The sequence below is a fragment of the Diabrotica virgifera genome, chromosome 4 (genome assembly GCF_917563875.1).
Source record: "Diabrotica virgifera virgifera chromosome 4, PGI_DIABVI_V3a".
Lineage (NCBI taxonomy): Eukaryota > Metazoa > Arthropoda > Insecta > Coleoptera > Chrysomelidae > Diabrotica > Diabrotica virgifera.
Genome location: NC_065446.1, coordinates 100,959,494 through 100,980,947, shown reverse-complemented (window position 1 = coordinate 100,980,947; position 21,454 = coordinate 100,959,494). Strand labels below are relative to the sequence as shown.

The window sequence follows — 21,454 nt, the reverse complement described above, 5'->3', positions numbered from 1 at the left end:
GTCCAATTCTTTCTCTCCTGTGCGTGTTGTTTTGCTTTGGAGAATGAGTAATAACCAGTCATGTCCTTTATTTGGTCCGACAACCGTAATGGAGATCTTCCTCTGGATTTTGTGCCTTCTACGTTGCCTTCAACTATCATTCGTTCCATGCCTTCTCTTCTTCTAGTTATATGTCCAAAATGTCTCAGTATATTTTGGTTGATAGTTGTGCTGAGTCTAGTTTTTATGTTTTTATGTTAAATTCGGCTAATATTGAATTGGAAAAGACTGTAAGACTTGTACACACTTCTAAGTAGGTCAAACCGGCAAACGAGTGTATGTTCTCAAAAAAATTGATAGTGTGTAAAAAAAGCTGATAATAAAACATTTTTTATACACTCTCAATTTATTGAGAACATACACTCGTTTGCCGGTTTGACCTTGACCTAATATTGAATTATTTGTGCGATGTGCGGTCCATGGTATGCGCAACATTTTCCGGTAGAGCCACATTTCAAATGCCATTATACGTTTTGATCTGCTTTTTTGATTGTCCAAGTCTCTGAAGCGTAGGTGGCGATAGGAAATATTAACGCTCGAACAAGGCGATTTTTGTGTTTTTTGTAATGTCAGTATTCTTCCATATTTTTGTGAGTTTGGCTGTTGTCGATCTGCCCACTATGATGCGCCTACGGATCTCGTCTTCGCATCCTCCACTGTTAGTAACAACGGAGCCCAAGTAATTAAATTGTCTGACCCCTTCGTAACCTGCCCAGTCTCTTATCTCCGGTTGGTTGTTTCTGATTCTATCGATGATCATTACTTTGGTTTTCTGTATATTTATTTTCAAACCATATTCCATACTCACCGTTCCTAGCCTATTCATAATTTCTTCCAGTTCTTCTGGCGAAGACGGCAATATAGCAGTGTCATCAGCATAACGTAGGTTTTTTATTTTTCTTCCTCCTATCGTTGCTCCACCTTGCCATTCCTCAAAAACTTGACGCATAATGTGTTCACTATATAATTAAGTTATGCATCACCCCTCATATTCGTGGTATTTACACTTTAAAAGATTTTTATCCTCATCACATATTTAATAGGCATTGTTTATGTAAAATACACCTTTTCTTGGTTTTTTATTTTATTTAAAAATCCCATTTTGGGTATACCCATTTCGTAAATGACCTGGTTTTGCCAAGTTGCAAAAATTTGAAAAATTTAATTTGGTTTTGAAAACGTGATTTATAATGAATCATAATTTAATTTTCACTGTCACTAATAACACATGCTAGTAAAATCTTGTTGCATATCGTCAAAAACAGATTAAAAACCTATCTACATTATCAAATACCTCAGGAACAAGCGGGGTTTGTAAAGGGTAAAGGTACAAGGGAACAAATCCTGAACCTGAGACAACTCATTGAAAAGTCTAGAGAATTTCAAGTATTACCTATCAATACCTATGATTATATGCTTCGTTGACTACCAAAAGGCATTTTATTGTGTAAGCTGGATTATTCTGTGGTCAATTTTAATAGAAATGGGCGCACCAATGCGCCTGGTGAAACTTATTAAAAATCTGTACCAGTCTAATATAGCGACAGTACGACTAGATCAGAAGTTCTCAAACCAATTCAAGACCGAGAGAGGTGTTAGACAAGGATGCGTGTTGTCACCTGACTTATTTAACATTTATGGTGAACATGTCATGAGGATGGTTTTAGAAGGATGGGCCGGTGGAGTAACAGTAGCTGGTAGGAAAATCTTCAATTTAAGATTTGCTGATGACACTACACTTATAGCAGCAAATGAGCAAGAAATGTTTGATCTTCTGCGAAGAGTTGAATAAAGCAATAAAGTTGGTCTGAAAATCAATAAAGCTAAGACAAAAATAATGGTGGTCGACAGATTTGACACTATTCAACTGACTAACATATTAGAGGAATACCAGATGGTAAACACCTTTGTCTATCTCGGGTCTAGTATAAGTAACGATGGTAACTGTGAAGCAGAAGTTCGGAGACGTATTGGTATGGCAAAAAATGCGATGAGTCGCCTAACAAAAGTTTATAAAGACAGATCTATCTCTCAAAATATCAAGATGAGACTGGTGAATGCCCTTGTATTTTCAATATTTCTATACGGAGCAGAGACTTGGAACCTTCGCGCAAGCGAGCGCCAAAAAATTGATGCCTTTGAGATGTGGTCCTGGAGAAGAATGCTGCGCATGCCTTGGACAGCTCATAGGACAAACGTTTCCATTCTAAACCAACTCAATATTAAAAAAAGGCTGTCCACAATATGTTTGCAACGAATTCTGCAATTCTTTGGTCACGTGGTTCGCAGAGGTGACGACAGTTTGGAGAGATTAATTGTTTCTGGAAATGTTCCGGGGAGAAGATCAAGAGGACGACAACCAACTAGTTGGTCTGACCAAATAAAGCATTCAGCTGGAAACTCATTCTACGAAGCTCTTAGAGCAGCTGAAGATAGAGACCAATGGAGAAACATTGCTAGGAATATTGAAAGAAAGCACGATCCTCAGTAATGAGGAAACGACAGGAGAGAGAGAGAGAGAGAGAGAGAGAGAGAGAGAGAGAGAGAAAGAGAGAGAGAGAGAGAGATAATTTAATTTTCAAGTTAAACCGTTGATTGAATACCCGATGATGGGTTGATTGAATACCCGAATTCGGATATTAGTGAAGACGGAAAGAGTGGGTGTTTTTCAGACGGATGTCTCACAAATATGGAATAGACCTTAAGTTGTTACCAACGAGCAAGTGAATAGATTACATTTAGAGAAATTCTTATATGATTTTACCAGCCTTCCAGAGAGACTTCAGGCATGCTACAGGAGTCAGAGTATCGTTGGCAACAATAAGAAGACGAAATTTAGAGTCAGGTGTGAGGAGTCGTAGATTAACAAGAGTTCCTCAGTTACAATCTAGACACGTTTTATAGTGGGCTTAAGGGCACCTACAGCTCCCTCAACAGTTTTGTAATCTTGTTTTTCTTTCAGACGAGACCAGAATATGTTTAATTAATGATAGCTGATAATCAAGAGTGTATGCAAATTTTGAACTGTCATATCTTAACCTTTGCCTTACATAAAAAACAAAAAATCCGGAATATTCAGAAAAGCAAAATCTAAATTTTTTTACTGTTTCTGATTTTCGGTATGACTAATAAATTTTAAGTTATTTTGAAAAAAGCGTTTCTTTTTTTAAAATTGAAAATTAAAAAAATTACTTTAAAACCAATTTTGTTGTAAATAATCCCTTTGAGCCGATGATACTTACAGAACATATAAATAATATATAAGTAAAATAACTTGTGAAACGGCAATGACTAATTTAATTTAAAATGGTAATCAGAGATGACGTTAGACCAAAAAAAAAGGAACCAACTTTGTTTTGAGCGCCACTTGATTACTTTTAATGCTATGAACTTTTTTAAAAACAAAAATAAAGTTTTTTTAACAACTTTAAAAAAGTTATAATAAGTTTTCGCCAAAAAGTGTATCATTTTTTGGTTACTTCACGTTGAAATATTCACTTTGAAATTTGACGGATGTGAACCTATTTTCCATTAGCAAAAACTTTACGTCTTCTGTGTCTAGAGAGTTCGTACATACATTTTTTTTATATTTATTAATGAACTACATTTTTCACTAGAATGTTTTTTCGATTAAATACGCACTTTTTGAACTATTTGCAAAAAACCGCCTAAAAACGTGTTTTTTCTATGTTGAAAAATGAACGTATTTACTTGCAAATAACTCGAAAATTATTAATTTAGTGAAAAAATGCTATAAAACAAAAGTTGATTATAATTAGACAGTTTATCCATTTCTGGACTTATCTTGAACGTATATTTTTTCACCACTCATAAAGGGTGAAACTCACCCCCAGAGAAAAAGCACATATCAACCCAATATCACTTTTATTCTTTGACATGTTATATATGTGTATGCCAAATTGCATGTCAATCCATGCAGTTCTTTAAAATTTGGACCGTGATTCAATGCACAAACCATACATGTTCTTTTACCCTATGACGGCCGATATGCAATTAAGAGATGATCACTATGATCAGTGGGTCTCAAACAGTGGGGCGTTAATATTTAATTCCGATCGCTTGTAAAGTAAAAATATTTAAAATCAAAATCAATGGGAAAGTCCCCGTAGCTAGCTGTATACCATAATTAAAAATCATACAGAACAAGTAAAAACTTCGTTTGTATAATGGAATAAAAAGTTTATTGACTTTAAAATCAAATGAAATTTTTTCAGCTACAAAATTCAAAATTCTCAGTTTGCCAATCCAGACAATATCCCTCAACCCTCGACACTGATTATTTGGCTATCACCTTAATATTTATTCACACAATAAATAATTTGCCTGTTCAGGGGCGGCTCGTGATAGTATAAGGTGGTGAGGCACACTACACTTGAGGGATTTTATTAATATGGTTAGCTTCTCTTTAATGGCCAGAAGGTAGATTTTGTGACGTCATAACGCTAGGACGAATCTAGGACCAATAATCCCGGACAAAATATCCTCACAAATTATCCTTGGACAAGAAATACCCAGACAAATAATCCCCGGACAAACTAGTTGCCTGTCACCCCTTGTAACATAATGACCTAATTTGTTACCTTTGACCCACTTACCACGTGTGGGAGTCATATGTTATCCTAGGGCCGTATCCTTAGGAATTATATCCATCCTTTGGAATTTGCTATGTTAGCATTTTGATGTGACTTTTAGTCCATTTTTAAAAGGCTTTGACCTTCGTATTTTTTGGTTGGCTCACCATGTTCTTGCAACACTGATGATGCTCTTTTTAGAGCGAAAACGTTTTGTTCGATGTTTGTAGCCCTATAGGGCTTTTTAAAATAATATACCTATTACCAAGACCAAAATTTTTTATTAAATTTTACTTGGTATATATATGTCAATATCGCCCAAATTGGCGTTTGGTAACTTTTGCCTTTCAACCGTCGATATTGAAAACTTCAAATTCTACATAACAAGAGTGTGCGTTTTTTCAAAAATCGTGGAAGATATGGGGAATGAGCTAAGGCTCTGGGAATCATGTTGCAATATTATTCGCTTAAATCTTTTGCTCACTCTGATTTGAATAAGTATGTTCAAAAAAATTTTACAAAAAAAACACAAGCACATCATACAATATTTTTGAAACACTTAAAAACTACTTTTTTTATGTAAATGTAACAAATAAATAAAGAAAAATAATTTATTATGTAGTTATATATTTTATAAAAAAGACACAAACACAAAATACAACATTTTTGAAACACTTAAAATAGTATATTTTACTTGTACAGCAAGAGAGAAGAAAGACATATTTCTCACGAGCGCAGAAGTTTGTTGGCACGAGCCGAGGTACGAGGCAAGTGCCGCAAATCAAGCGAGGGAGAAATATGTCGTTTTCTCACGTGTTGTACACTGTACTTTTTCTATGGATGCGTTTTTGTCAATAGTTCAAACTTCAAAATTAAATAATTTAGGTGCTTTGATGTAGATTATATGCCAAAATTGAAATAAAATACATATTATACATATATGTAAGTATTTAATATTCTTAATATTTATATACAGTGGAACCTCGATAACTCGGATTAATCGGGGCCACGGCTGATCCGGGTTATCGAAAATCCGAGATAGCCGGAGAATATGGTAAAAATTAATAAAATACGGTATACTTACAGATAAACTCCGTTAGAATTGAAATAACATGAAATATATTTATAAATATGCACAGTACCTACTCATTAAAATTACTAAAAAAAACACCAAACACAAACGTAAGCAAACGGAAGCGAACAATACAAGACACACAATACAGTCACAACGATGTAATGTTATTTAAGAACAGTGAAAACTAAAGACCATTGTTTATAAAAGAATTTTTTAAATAGTCTTTCCCAAACAATGCTAAGATAGTTTGAAATAAAAAGGAATATGTACTAGACAGGTGGCTGTTGTTTCTGCGGCGTGTGCTATGAGTCATTTTTAATATCGTCTAGTTCAAATTACACACATACACATTATCTCTCAAATTTTATATTACATACATTTTTATTGTTGAAAGGTTTGTCTGATAATTAACTATTTTGATGGGAAATAAGCCACAATTAAATTGAAAAATACAAAATATTGAAAATCAAAATGTTTATCTGATGATAATCGGTCCGGGTTAGCCGGACTTCCGGGTTATCGGGGGCCGACTTATCGGGGTTCCACTGTACTTTTATTGATTTAAAATTATAGTTACCAGTTATATTTGAACAATTTTGAAAGGTAATTCCCAAACATATTTGTGTTTGTCTTGTGCATGTTACCATGGAAACCGCGATTCTACGTATGAAACCCGTGAGAAAAAATATTCCTCATTGCAATGGCCGACTTATCTCACAGTCTGAGAAATTGTTCGTTTTGAAGGTATGTAACTAGTGAGAGAAGTTGCACATTGTATAGCATCCATAGAAAAACTACTTTTGTATGTAAACGTTCGATGTGGAAGTGGAAACGTTAATAAAATAATTTTTTAAGTTAAATTGTATAATCTTATTTCTCATTTAGAATAATAAATTACATAAATGCCACAAAGAAATAGCTTCAGAACAATATTTTAGGTGATGATGAATAATGATTTAAAATGAACACTGTTTTAAATGCATATCCATAAACTTCTAAAATATAATAATCCATTCGTATATACCGCGTGTACATAGAAAGCTGTGATCTGCAATAGACTTGTGCTTGAACTATTTAGTCATTTCAGTTCGGCTATTCCCATTCCGTTCCGCGGAGCCTGAGGCCGTTCGGCTATTCCTATTCCGTTGCGCGGAGCCCGAGGCATGCCTCAAGGTAAGATGAATTTTGTTCCTAGAATCGGTGACAAATTTTTCAAATTTTGCCGGTTTTACTGTTGGCGTTGTCCCATACTGTTGCAGATGGTATGAGGCATGCTTCAACGGTAATGATTTGAGAAAGTTGGAATGTCACGTGGAAGACGGGTATATAAGAAGATAAAGAGTCAGGGCCGTACTTTTTTAATTTTTTTCATAAAAATAAAGGTATTTAGGAAGTTTTAAAAAGCTAAATTATATTTAAATAACTGATTATAAAACAACGAAATAAAGTAAATAGTCGATTGATATACCGGTGAGGCACTGCCTCACCTGCCTCATAGGACAAGCCGCCACTGTGCCTGTTATGTTATAACTCATTATATTTTTTCATCTATTAAGTTATATGACTAATTACAGCTCATTTACAATTGTTTGAGACTCATTTCAATTTCTGATAATAACACTTATGCCATTCCCTTTTTTCTACATTTTTTCAAATCATAATTTCATTTAATCTGGCATTTTACATCCGTTTTCATTTCAGAAAATTCATATCTATTTTCCTTTCAGTAATTTAATCAAATTATATTTTTTCAACATTACCATATCAGGCAATCACTACTACTTGTTTTTATTTTGTATTTAACCTGCTTTTTTGCTAAACCTTTTTTTTTAAAACTTCTACAGTAATAAAAAAAATTCGTTCACCCATTTCAGTCTGTTCACTCCAGTACCATCTGTAGATTTCAAATTATTAGTTAACTAATTCAAATAATAATCATCTAAATTTATCAATTTTCTCTTTCTCTGTTACCCATTACAACCATAATCATAGGCAACCAACATTACTCTTTTTTCAATTTTTTACAATATTACTAGGTTTCTTGTATTTTCCTTCCATTAGTTGTTTACTTTCAAGTTTTCTCAGTTCTCTTTTTATTTCAAAACTAAATTAAACTTTCTTCTTCTTTGTTCTTTTTTTTTAACTGTTATCAATGATGTCATTGATTTTACTATGAATAACATTTTTATTAACATAACAATAGCAACAGTTCTTTCTGTAACAGAGAGTTGCCTTTTAGACTTTTACAATAGAAGCTAATTTTATTATAATTTCAATTCCACTTTAATACAGTTATTAACATCCATTCAGCTTAACTAATAATTTGAATTTAAATTCATAACCAAAAATTGACTACCTGTCTTGTCATGTCACTTCAGTCTGATAAATAGATTGTCACCTCCTATATTCTTGTTGGTCTGTGTCCATATAACTGGCAAGTACCACACGTTACCATCGAGCAGTGAATCGTGTTGCCCTTTGAGCATTCTTAAATTTTATCGCTTAACATCGACTTAGAGTCGCCACTAACATCATCTTTTAAAAATGTAAATCATATTTCTCGATGTCACCTATTTTACAAGGTTGCTAGTTTCATGTACTAAGCAGAACGTAAGTATATTCCACATTTTTTCTTTAACTAGTCATAATTTTAACCTTTTGTATTCATTCTAACGTGGAAATACTTCGTTCTAGGCACTGAAGATGATCTGATCTAGATTGAAAACGTTTTGCCAATCCTTTTGGATGACTTTTTAATAGTTTTTCAATAAACTTTTTATACCATTATACAAACGAAGTTTTTACTTGTTCTGTATGATTAAAAATATTTAATTTTCTGTATTTTATGTTCAGTAAGAATATTGGATTTTAGTTTATCAAAGGCAAATAAAATGAATATAATATCTCACAATAAAACACTGAAACCTTTTTTTTTTCTATACTTCCACAAAATTTATTATTTACAACTATGTGACTACAGCTGTTTCGGCAGAGTGACTTTCTCAAGTGATATAATTTACAATGTGTTTGCCTTTTTAAGGCTCTAACTGAAGAGGTTGAGGAGTGGGGAGCTGTTTGTCTCGATTTTGTCATTCAGAATTATATCTGTATTTTTCAATTTATTAATTTCCAAGGATTCTAAAAAAGATAGCTTAAGGCCTTTATTTTGGATATGCAGAATTTGAAACTTTTCATTGAAAGAATGATTATGATCTAGAAGGTGAAGTGCGTATGTAGAAGTGTCTGTTTTTCTATTGTTGAAAGCCCTTTTGTGTTCTGCTATCCGTTTGTCAAAAGTTATGCCAGTTTGACCGATGTACGTTTTCGGACAGTCACCACAAGTTAGTTTGTACACACCACTCTGTAATTGCTTTCTCTTTCAGCTTTTATTGTTCTTAATATATTTGCTTAAGTTGTTGTTAGTTCTGAAAGCTGGTATTATTCCTTTCTTTTTATGTATCTGGCTATTTTTGATGTTATCTTGCCAGTATATGTGAGAGAGCAGAAGGTACTGGGTTCTTTCTGTGGTGGTGGATACACTAATTTCAGGGCTTTCTTATGGAGATTTTGATTTAAAATTGTGTTAACTGTTTGTTCGTTATAGCCGTTGTTTACTGCTATTTGTTTAATGATGTTTAGTTCTATCTCGAAGTTATTTTTTGTCATGGGAATTTCTGTTAGTCTATGTATCGTGCTATGGTAGGCTGTTAATTTGTGTTTTGTAGGTGGGGATGATGAATTGTGTATAGCTGTGTCAGTATGGGTAGGTTTATGATATACGGAGAACTCATGTTTGTTGTGTAGTCTGGTAATCGTTACATCTAGAAAGTTTATGGAATTATTCTGTTCTGTTTCTATTGTAAACTCAATATTACTATGAAGTGAATTAATGTATGATAGAAATTGGTCAAGTTGTCTGTTAGTTCCTGTAAAGCATACTAGTATATCATCCACGTATCTCCACCAATATTAGAACTGTTTAAATACGGGATGTTGAGAAATTGTTGTTTCAAGTTGGTTCATAAATATATCTGATAGTAATGGGCTTAGAGGATTACCCATAATAAGTCCTGCACTGTTGTTTGTGTATATTTGACTATTGAATTCAAAATAGTCTTGATTTATGCAAATTTCAAGGAGGTGTAAAATTTCAGATGCAATGATCGGATTTGTACTATTATGGTCTAAAAGCTTTTTAACTAAAACAAAAGTTTCTGTAGGAGGAACACTAGGAAAAAGATTTTTTACGTCAAATGAAATTAGTCTGGAGTTGTTGGGCAATTGAAGATGTTGTATTTTATTAACTAGTTCTAGTATATTTTTTACGGTGAATTTAGCTGAAAATTTAGTATGTCGACGCTGTCAAGCCAAAACGGCATAAACGACATTAATTTGATTTTTCAGGAAACACAAAAAACTGATTATTTTTATTTATACCAATTCTGCTTATCTGCACAGTGATTCAAAAAAATTGGTGATTTTTTTTTCAAATTTTAATATATTGTGAACATTAATGTGGCTGAAAATACTGTCTGAAATAAATTAAAAACTATAAAATGGCGCTTATATCCAATCAAGATATAACATTGGTGAATATGCCAAACTTACCTCTGGCGTTTGTGTCGATCGCATCGTTGTAAGGTTAGTCAATATGGCGCTTAAAAGGGATATATGCCATTAATGAAAAAAGAAACGAAAATCAAAAATTGTCGTTTATGCCAACAAGAAAAATGATGAAATTACGAAGATTTTTGATAGGGTTTATTTTTTATTAATCAAAAATACATTCTAAATTAAAAACAAAACCTTAAATTCTTTAAACATGTTTTGGTGCTAGGATGAAATACTTAAAAGTAAAAATGAAATACTTAAAAGTGGATATCTAATAATAAATAGTGAATTCTAATTCATAATCACTGTCAATATTTGGTTCAACATCCGTATTGCTTTGATTGCTTGTATTTTCCTTATTTTGATCACTACTTATACCGGCATCCAAACCATTATCTGCTGCTAAGTTGAAACATGATGTGAGATCGTGACTAAATATTTCTTCTTCTACTGCAACGTCTGGTGGTTCCTCAAAAATGATCATGCCATTGCTAAAAGCTTCTGCAATGTTGGCATTATAAATGTCATAAACCTCTAAGGGAAATATAGGGGGATTATTGTCAGTCAGTATATCATTTTGTACTGATTCGGTATATGTTTTATTTTCATTTAGTAAGGCCATTATTTTTTTTACTTCTACTATTCATGTGCAACAAAAAAATGGCATAAACGCCAAAAATCGATCGCCATTTTTAGCTATATAAAATTGATTTGAACTCTATGCTGTAATACAAAATGAATTGTTCATCACACTAGTACAAAGTTACAATAGAATATTTTAAAATAAACTTTTTATTTGCGCAATTTTTAAATAAGAAACCTGCATAAGAATACCATTGAGGGATGGCACTTGTGTCAACCACGATGTAAATATGTGGTTTTGGCATAAACGCCTCATAGATTTTAAAGAAATTCAGTGTGTTTACGCTTTAAAAATCAATACAAATTGAAAATATTGCAAAGGTAGATAATACCATGTTACTTATCCATAAAAATTGTAAAAATACATACCTTTACTATTATTACTGGACCGAAATGTACACAATGATAATCTTACGGGCTACGGGCACTGGCGATTATGTCAATCGGTGTTCACGTCGGTGTTCACGTGCGTGACTAGACTGGCGTTTATAAAAATTATAAACCTATATTTCACCTATTTCACTTTTTCTGCGGTTATTCCGCGTTGACTGTCTGGTGCGGAAATTAAAATCCTATTTTTTAGTGCAGCTAACTAAAAAGTGGTCATTTTGGCGTTTATGCCGTTTTGGCTTGGCAGCGTCGATATTCTGTAATAATATCTGAGAGTTTTTTTGAAAGTTTATATGACGGAGCTTAAAAAAGAAACTACAGGCCTTATTGGGTGGTCAGGTTTGTGTAGTTTAATAAAAGAGTATAATTTAGGAGGTTGTGGGTTCATAATATTAAGGTATTTCTGTTCTGTTGTTAACCATCAATTATGAATATAATATGTATAATATGTGTTAAAAGAAATTATTTTTCGACATCAAATATTTATTAAGATCTCTATTTTGCGTAGAATGAAAATAATACGAATGGTTTTGCATGCCGTAAAATTGGAAAATACTTGACAAGTTGCTGTTATGTCAAAATTTGAATAAAATACATCCAGGACTTTACTTTCTACAGACACTGTATTAAATATATCCTTGAAACCAACTGGCACTAAATCACTTCCGAGTTTTCAACAAAACAAAAAGTTTAAACCAGTGTGGTGATTGCAAAAACGGTTCGCATGTTTTAAATGAGACTTTTGCTGATTATGTATTTTGCTAACATATTAAATAAGACCCATACAATTCACAACCATCATTTAATTTTTAACGATAAACCAAAGTGTAATATGATGACAAGTTTGATTTTGATCGGCTTTGTCGATAACAGTGTCGTTAATAGATTTAATAGATTTTTATTTTATATAATAGATTGTCTTATTTATATAACATAAACTAAGTCTTTCTTTAGTTAATGACTGAAATAATTTCTTAATTGTTATACATAAAGTCACTACGATTTAACAAAGCAAACACCATTATCTCGGCTTCAGTTGGCCGTAAAAAATTTTTTATTTTGTTTTAAATCATCATTTTCTCTTCAGCAACAATACTCTGCAAGTTAGAAACTCGTAGGACGTATAGAGGCTACTTTACTTCTAAATGTTTATAACGAAATTTGCCCCCTTATTTTCAAAACCCAAAATAAGAGATTGAAAAATGTTTTATTCATTTATTTATATTAGTATATAAAAACATAAGTAACAAATTGAAGAATCTCAGATGTAGAATCCACCAATTTAATAAGAATTAAAAATGGTAAATAGTATTTTAAAACTGAGATTTTTCGTGTTGAAAGTTGTTACTGGTACATCCTTAATCTGCGACTTTTTCAATTAATAAGACAGCAGACGACGAATATAGAAAACGAAAGGGAAACGATCACATTTCGCTTTCATTCGTCTAGGAAAAACGGACAGCAGAGGAACTTTCAGTACTCAAATCCGAGTAAAGGAAATAAAAATAATAAATGATGGTTTTGCTTGTTTTCGATTCAGAGGGTAGCACACCAGCTAGACAGGCTGTTTCTACCATTTCAGGCGTCCTCAGTAGCTTTCGTTAGTGTGCTTACCTCTGGACCGAAAAACGGCTCTACCATCATTTTAAAGGGAATCTGAAAAATAATCCAAATTTCCCATCAGACGCGATACAGCGACATCTACTAACAAATTGAAGAATCTCAGATGTAGAATCCACCAATTTAATAAGAATTAAAAATGGTAAATAGTATTTTAAAACTGAGATTTTTCGTGTTGAAAGTTCTTACTGGTACATCCTTAATCTGCGACTTTTTCAATTAATAAGACAGCAGACGACGAATATAGAAAACGAAAGGGAAACGATCACATTTCGCTTTCATTCGTCTAGGAAAAACGGACAGCAGAGGAACTTTCAGTACTCAAATCCGAGTAAAGGAAATAAAAATAATAAATGATGGTTTTGCTTGTTTTCGATTCAGAGGGTTGCACACCAGCTAGACAGGCTATTTCTACCATTTCAGGCGTCCTCAGTAGCTTTCGTTAGTGTGCTTACCTCTGGACCGAAAAACAGCTCTACCATCATTTTAAAGGGAATCTGAAGGTAAGCACACTAACGAAAGCTACTGAGGACGCCTGAAATGGTAGAAACAGCCTGTCTAGCTGGTGTGCAACCCTCTGAATCGAAAACAAGCAAAACCATCATTTATTATTTTTATTTCCTTTACTCGGATTTGAGTACTGAAAGTTCCTCTGCTGTCCGTTTTTCCTAGACGAATGAAAGCGAAATGTGATCGTTTCCCTTTCGTTTTCTATATTCTTCGTCTGCTGTCTTATTAATTGAAAAAGTCGCAGATTAAGGATGTACCAGTAAGAACTTTCAACACGAAAAATCTCAGTTTTAAAATACTATTTATCATTTTTAATTCTTATTAAATTGGTGGATTCTACATCTGAGATTCTTCAATTTGTTAGTAGATGTCGCTGTATCGCGTCTGATGGGAAATTTGAATTATTTTTCAGATTCCCTTTAAAATGATGGTAGAGCTGTTTTTCGGTCCAGAGGTAAGCACACTAACGAAAGCTACTGAGGACGCCTGAAATGGTAGAAACAGCCTGTCTAGCTGGTGTGCAACCCTCTGAATCGAAAACAAGCAAAACCATCATTTATTATTTTTATTTTTAAAAACATCAATCTTTAGAAGGTGAGTGGATCTACTATTAACCCTCTACGATCTTTTTTTCAAAAATTATAGCCTATGACATTTGACCTCTCGGGATGAACAATTTATAATATATAAGAAATGAGTTCACCAATGGGGCTTTACAATTTTTTAAGTTTGGAATTGAAAGTTCTTTATTTTAAAGCCTTAAAAAATAAAAATAGTCATTTTTACAATAAATAATGTAATTGCAAAAAACGAATAACCAATTAACGAATTAACTTTCTATTTAAAATTTTGCTCTTAAATGAATATCCGAAGCTGCAAAATTACAAATCTTTAAAAATAGCAAATTTAACAAATGAAAAACTATAAAACTAAAAAAATTATTCCTGGCATCGTCCTTTACAACACTGATAGCTTTCAAAAATTCCTGAATTACAACACGTATTTTCACCCACAGCCTGGGATATTAATAATAGCAAAAATTTTGACTGATGCCCAATTTTTGAAACTGTGGGTATAGTTCGTTTAATTTTCTCTTTTTTTTTGTTTTAGCATGTTGTATTGCAGGTTTACATGGTGTCTGTCGACCTGCAAGACTTTGCGACGCTGTTTTTAAATTAGTGACGAACTCCTACATAGAGTATTGCCTATCGGACGAAACCGAAATTTATATTTGTTGTCCACACGTACTAACAGCATTCAATCAAGATCCTCTATATTTTTCCAAGCAGAACAATGGACAGAATATTACACTGCCTAAAAAAATGGTTTCCTCTGCGGAACCTAATGAACATCCATTACCAATCGGTGTACAAGGTAACGTAGTTTTGTCAACTTCCACAGAAGATTATATGAGTTCCACCATGAAGTACGATAGGCTGAAAAGTCCTCTACTTGAAGATACGCCCTTGTCTAAGGAACTGGATGGAGATCCAATTAACACAGTTTTTTCAACATCCACAGAAAATCTTATGAATTCCACCACGCAGAATGATGGGCTGAAAAATCCCGCGCCTTCACCTATTACTCTGGATGAGGATCCATCATCAGTTAGTGTAAAAAGTAAGATAGCTTCTTTCTAATTTTAATCATTATCCTCGCAAAATTTTCGTCAGAAGTTAATTCGTCAAAACACACCTTTTAATTTAATTGCGTAGGTGCAAATATTTTACGGCTATCCCTATTTTTTCTTTCTTTACACGGCAAACTACGTGTAGTAAAATTCTCACTGGTATGGAGATGTAAACATTAATTGACAATGACGTTGTCATCATTAATTTAGAGATGGCTTTTGAATGTTCTTGGATAAACGTTACTTGTCATAATCGCTTAAATTATTAATTCAGTTAATTATCTATATAAAACAGCGCTAACAGACCTTATAGGCCTACGACTTCTAAATTCTGGATAATATTTCTCCATTTTTTCGGTCCTCTGCACTCTTTCTCCAGTCCGTCACAACGATTTCTTCTAAATCCCTCTCTGCAGCCAGTGGCGTGCTGGCCATATAAATGAATCGGTGCAATCACCGAGAGGCCGCGACCTCTTGAGGCTGGTCAAATAGGTTTTTTTTCACAAAAAACGTTAGATGTAGGTAACAAAAAAATATTTTTTAAAAATGAATAACCATCGTTGGAACTTTACCGCGCTGAGCAGATGGGACGTGAATTGTAAATTGTAGAATTCCCTCATCTTCCTTAGTCTCAGCATCCGTATGACTTGCAAATTGTAGAAGCCTCGGAGGTGTAACCAGAGAAGGTTCCCATTGTTTTCATTCTGGTGGGATGTAGAATAGCATTATGTTGTTTTATATGCCATTAGAGTGAAAACTTAGTATTTTTAAATATTTTTTAATTTCTAATCGAATGTTAATTTTGTTAATAATATTAGTAAAACATTTCAAAATTTTAATTTGTTTAAATTGTAAAATACAGTTTAAGTAAATGAATAAGACTCTATATACATAAATAGATTGCTACAGATAATATTTATTTTCAGTAGTAATTGCACAAGAGCTCTAAAATTATTGAATTTTTCCCGAGAGTTCACGAGCCGAAGGCAAGTGAAATTATGTCAAAGTGTCAAGAGGGCAAAAATTTTATATTAATTTTAGAGATCGAGTGCAATTTGTTGCGATTATTTCATGAATAAAACTGTTCAAAACCAAAATTTTATTGTAATTTACTTATGTAAGTACAAATTAGTACAATTAAACACACAGTTGTTATAAATATTTTACGGTTAAAAGTCATCACTTTTATAATTTTTAAAACATTAATTGTCATTAATGTCACTGAATGTATTTTTTCATAGCAACGAAGGGCATCTGACGTAATATACTTGACGACGGGAAATTATAAAAAATTATCAGTCTAATTTAGATTTCTGTAGCTTTCTATTGGTCAGAATCTCCTATGAATGAAATAATCATACATATAAGTATATTTATGGGTCTCCAATTTCATTCATTTGATCAAGACAAATCATTCAATACACTCTTCATCCTAGAAATTTTGATATAATAAAAAATGGTATACCTTTAACGGCAGTTAAATCATTTACTGAAAAATTAAGAAATTTTTATCCTACTATATCTGCCACTGCAATTAGAGAAGAACTCGTGGATTTTGCTGATAAATGGATTGCATTAAAAATAGGATTTTTCAAAATATTGAAATTATAGAAGATAGAATTAATGATGAATATATTCAGTCTACAGAAAATCTAAAGGATGATATTAATCTAAGTGATAATGAACATGAAGTAACAAATGACAATGTTGTTGATATCGTGAAGACTTCGCCTCCTTGTGGTACTAAAAAGTGTAAAGATTGTACCTATAGCTTCCTGTTAAAAATTAAATCCTTCAAATTAAAAAAATCATTGAATTCAAAGTGTTGTGTTTGATTTAAAAATAATTTATATTTTTGTTTTTCTCTTATTTTATAAATATCGAATATAACATTCTAATAATAGAAGGTAAAATGAGGATGGGAGGCCGCTTTTCTATAAAATCACCGGGCCGCTTGAAAAGTTCCAGCACGCCATTGTCTGCAGCCTCTAACCATCTCTTCCTTGGGCGACCTCGTCTCCTTTTTCCCCATGCTCTGTCATTCAATATTCGTTTGACGTTTCTACTTTCTGTCATTCGAGTAATATGTCCCAGCCATCTAACTCTTTGGGCTCGTATTTTTGTCGTTATTTTTGGTCTCCATACATCATCATTACTTCTTCATTTGTTCGTCTCCTCCAGGTTTTCTCCGCTATCTGTATACCTCCAAAAATCTTTCTCAGGACCTTCCTTTCCCATATTTGTATCTTCTTCTCCTCTTGTTGATTCATTACCCACGTTTCGCTCGCATACACCACTGTGGGTCGTATTATCGTTTCATACATTCTGATTTTAGCGTTTCTTGATACATTTTTTGCTTTTATTATCGTGTTTAAGGTATCCACAACTCGACTTTTCTTCAATAATCTTTTATCTATTTCTTTTTCTTCCCTTCCAGTATTGGTTACAGTCACTCCCAGGTATATAAAAATTATATTTATCTCCTTCTCCTTTCATTTTTATATAGTTATCCTTTTTATTTATATCTCCTTTCATTACCATGTATTGTGTTTTTCCTTGGTTGATTCTTAATCCATACCTTTTTGCTTCAGCTTCGAACTTTTGGAATATTTTTTGGAGATGTTCCTTTGTTCTTGTTAGGATGACTAGATCATGAGCGTAAGCTATAAACTGCTGTCTGTTGTTAAATATGGTACCGCTTGTACTAATTTTTATCCTTCTTATTATGTGTTCTAGTACCAAGTTAAATAAGTCTGTGGATAGAGGGTCACCATGTTTCAGTCCTTTATTCGCTGTGAATTGTTTTGAAAAATTTCCTTCCATTGTTATCCTGTTTTTTGTATTGTTGAGCGTCATTCTCACTAATTTAACCAGCTTTCCTGAAATACCTAAGGATCTCATTGCTTCATATAGCATATCTCGGTCTACTGAGTCGTAAGCCTGTTTAAAGTCAATGAACAACATGTGTAGTCCCAAATTTTGTTCGTAGCTGTTATTTTGTATTAGTTTTAATAAACATATTTGATCTGTTGTTGATCTTCCTGGTCTAAAACCTCCTTGGCATTCTCAAATGATCTTATTTACCTCCTTTTGCAATCTATTTCGGATGATTTTTGCAAGTATTTTATAGGCCACTTCTAATAGCGATATTCGTCTATAATTTTCGCAATTTGTTTCATCACCTTTTTTGTAGATTGGACAGATGAGTGCATTGTTCCATTGTTGCGGCATTTCCTCTTTTTGTCAGACTGTTAATATTAGTCGGAAAATTTTTTCTTGCAGCTTTTCTCCTCCTGGTTTAAAAATCTCTGCCGGAATTCCGCTTTCTCCTGAGCTTTTGTTATTTTTTTGCTTTAATATTGCTTCTTTTACTTCTTGTATGTAGGTTCTTCTTCACGTTTTTGTTCTGTGTTATCCTGTAGATGTTGTTTTATTTCCTGGGGTTCTGCTTGTTTATTTGCATTTAATAGTTCTTCAAAATACTCCGCCCATCTGTTCAATTTTTCTGTTGTTTCTCCTAAAAGCCCACCGTCTTTACCTCTACAGTAACTTGTTTTACTTTTTGCAATTCCTCTGGATTTTTTTACTTCTTAGTAGAAATTTCTTATTTCCTTGTTTATGTACGCTTCTTCTATTGTTTTCAACTGTTTGTCAAGATGTTCCCTTTTCTTTTTTCTGCAGATTTGTTTTACTTCTCTTCTTGCCATTCTATATTTTTCTGTAGTATCCTGTGTATTATTTTTGTCTTTTTCTATGTTTGCTTTATTTCTACGTATCAATGCTATTTTACAATCCTCATCAAACCAGTCTCTTCGTTTCTCTGCTTGTCCTTTTCCTAGACATAGTTCCGTTGCTTCTGTCATCGCTATCTGTATATTCTTCCATTCTTCTTCAATATCTTTTGCGGTGGGGTAATGAAGTCTTTTATATGATTATTTTTTCACTAACTATGTATTCAGTGATTACAATAATTTCTATGCTGTACAATAAATACTAATAATCGAGAAAAGAGAGAAAGTGAGATAGCGATTTATTTAATAATTTATTGTTAATATGGAACGCTTAGATACATTTTGAACATCTTTAACACGTTGACGGACAGTGTGTCAAATGTATAAGCAAGCGTTGTGACACTATATGTATTTCGCAAAGTAGAATAGGGAAAAATGCAACATCTATAGACGTTGTGTCACATTACATCAATGGAAATTAGACGTCTATAGACGTTCTGTCCGCCAACGTGTTAACAACAACATACTTGGATCACAGAATATATCTTGGTGTATTCTCTGCTTTTAGCTTCCATAAATAATTTACTATTTTAACTGTGAAATAAGTGAAATAAAGAAGTGGAAGTCGAAACGTCAATAAAACCATTTTTCAAGCTAAATTGTGACTTATTTCCCAAATAGAATAGTAAATTATATAAATGCCACAAAGAAATAGCTTCAGAATAATATTCCATAAACAATAAACAATAAATAATTTTTTATTGTCTTAAATCAATTATTTATCAAATACACTATCAATATTATTTAATAAACAACTCAAAATATTCCTAAAGTCGTGTCAAATATTTAGTAGCCTTATTTGTCACCGTCTTGTCACCACATTTTGTTCGATTGAGTGAGTTGTATGACAAAGATAGCGAATGTTCGATTTGGAAAATATCACCACTGATATGGTGTTCACTTTTTTCGAATCCTGGAAAAACTCATAAATATTTTTGAAAAGTTTAAACGCAGAATGAAAGGATGCATATGTACCGAGGGTGTAAATTTCCTTAAGGCCGCTTTACAGCTTGCAATTCTACCTGCAAGACGCAAGAAAGTTGCCTAACGGCATGAGCAGTATGTCGTAAGTTTATTATTGTATGCAACTTCTTGCAATTGCGCGATAATCGGTTTGGTGCCATTTTCTCTGCAAGTTTTCATGCAAGTCTAGGGGAATTTGTAGGAAGTTTGATTTTTCCAAAATATCAAATATCATAATCACTGATTGACACGGATTCACGAATACATGCCGATAAGCTGTTTTATGTTTGTGAAATATATCAACGATGGGAATGAATAATGAAATGGCACTTTCTGAGATTCTATAATTGTATATTAAGCTACAAAAGCTCTCTCCTCTAGCGAAGTACCTTAGGAATAATTATTAATTTGTGTTTCGCAGAAATAGTATCTCGAAGTATAGGTTTCTTTGGGATTATGTGTCCAATTTTTCCCAAGAGTTTATTGAAATGTGCATTCATTTGTAGAAAAGTAGAGTCATTTTCATCATCTACTTAGATAAATTCTTCTGATAGAGATATATTACCCCTTTTCTTGTCCAACTAAGGTCTTATCCACCATCTCCGATCTCGGCGTTCTAAATTAGTAACTAAAAGGCTGGCTGCAGCAATAATTGTACTTAAGGTTGCTGCTACCGCTTTTTTCCTTTTATATTTGGCTATTTTTGATGGTCTTGGCATTTCGAAATTTACCAAGTTAAATAAACTGCAATAAAGTAATTAAAAAAAAACAAAAGTTTATAAGTTAGGTTAAGGGTAAAACTTTCAACATTAATTGCATGCAAGCCGGGTTGCAAGCTGTAAAATCGCACATATAGACCATGCAATAGACTTGCGTGAAAGTCTTGCATGCAAGAAATTGCAGCAAGTTTTCTTGCAAGCTGTAAAGTGGTCTTTATAATAAACAGAAAGCCCCCCTGCAATTTATTAAAATCAGCATTATAGAAGTTTTCAGGGACATTCTACCCTCGATAATGATGTTATCTTTCATTCTGCGTTTAAATATTTCAAAAATACTTATTCATTTTCACAGGATTCAAATTCAGAAAAATGAATGCATTTAAATAGCATTGGAGCCGAAATTTTGCGAATATCCCCTTAATAGTTTAAGGGTTTGTTGCAACATACGGTTTTTACAAATAATTTCTGTTGACGTACGAAACGTTTATTTGAATACATTTATTTTCTATTTTTGATTACTTACTAATATGATGACCAACGAAAATATGTGTTTTTTTTAGTGTGTGAGAAATATTACCCAAAATATGTGGCGTATGTATCTTTTGGCATATTGTCTCTTCCGAAACAGTTTCCGCATATGGTATGTATACTTGAAGTATTTTTTTATTATTTAGTTTTTTTAATACACGCCTAATGGACCGAGTAACGGCAGCCTGTAGAGAATTTGGAATGAAATTAAATACAAAGAAAAGTTATCAATCGAAGTAGCACCACAGATTAACCCAACACAGATGCGAAAGCTATGCTATGATGCCGGTACAAAAATTGGTAACCTTGAAACTAAGGAGCACAGTTGTTGCGGTTTGTACCAA

At 32.9% G+C, this 21,454-nt stretch overlaps 1 protein-coding gene across 1 annotated transcript in view; it reads left to right on the top strand.

Moving 5' to 3' along the window:
- LOC114330247 (serine protease snake-like) overlaps window positions 1-21,454 on the top strand; it is a 59,173-nt gene that overhangs the window by 3,657 nt on the left and 34,062 nt on the right. Inside the window, exons 2-3 of the mRNA XM_028279570.2 lie at window positions 14,590-15,099; window positions 21,143-21,222. Coding sequence (XP_028135371.2) covers window positions 14,590-15,099; window positions 21,143-21,222 — 590 coding nt within the window. The remainder of the gene's footprint in view (window positions 1-14,589; window positions 15,100-21,142; window positions 21,223-21,454) is intronic.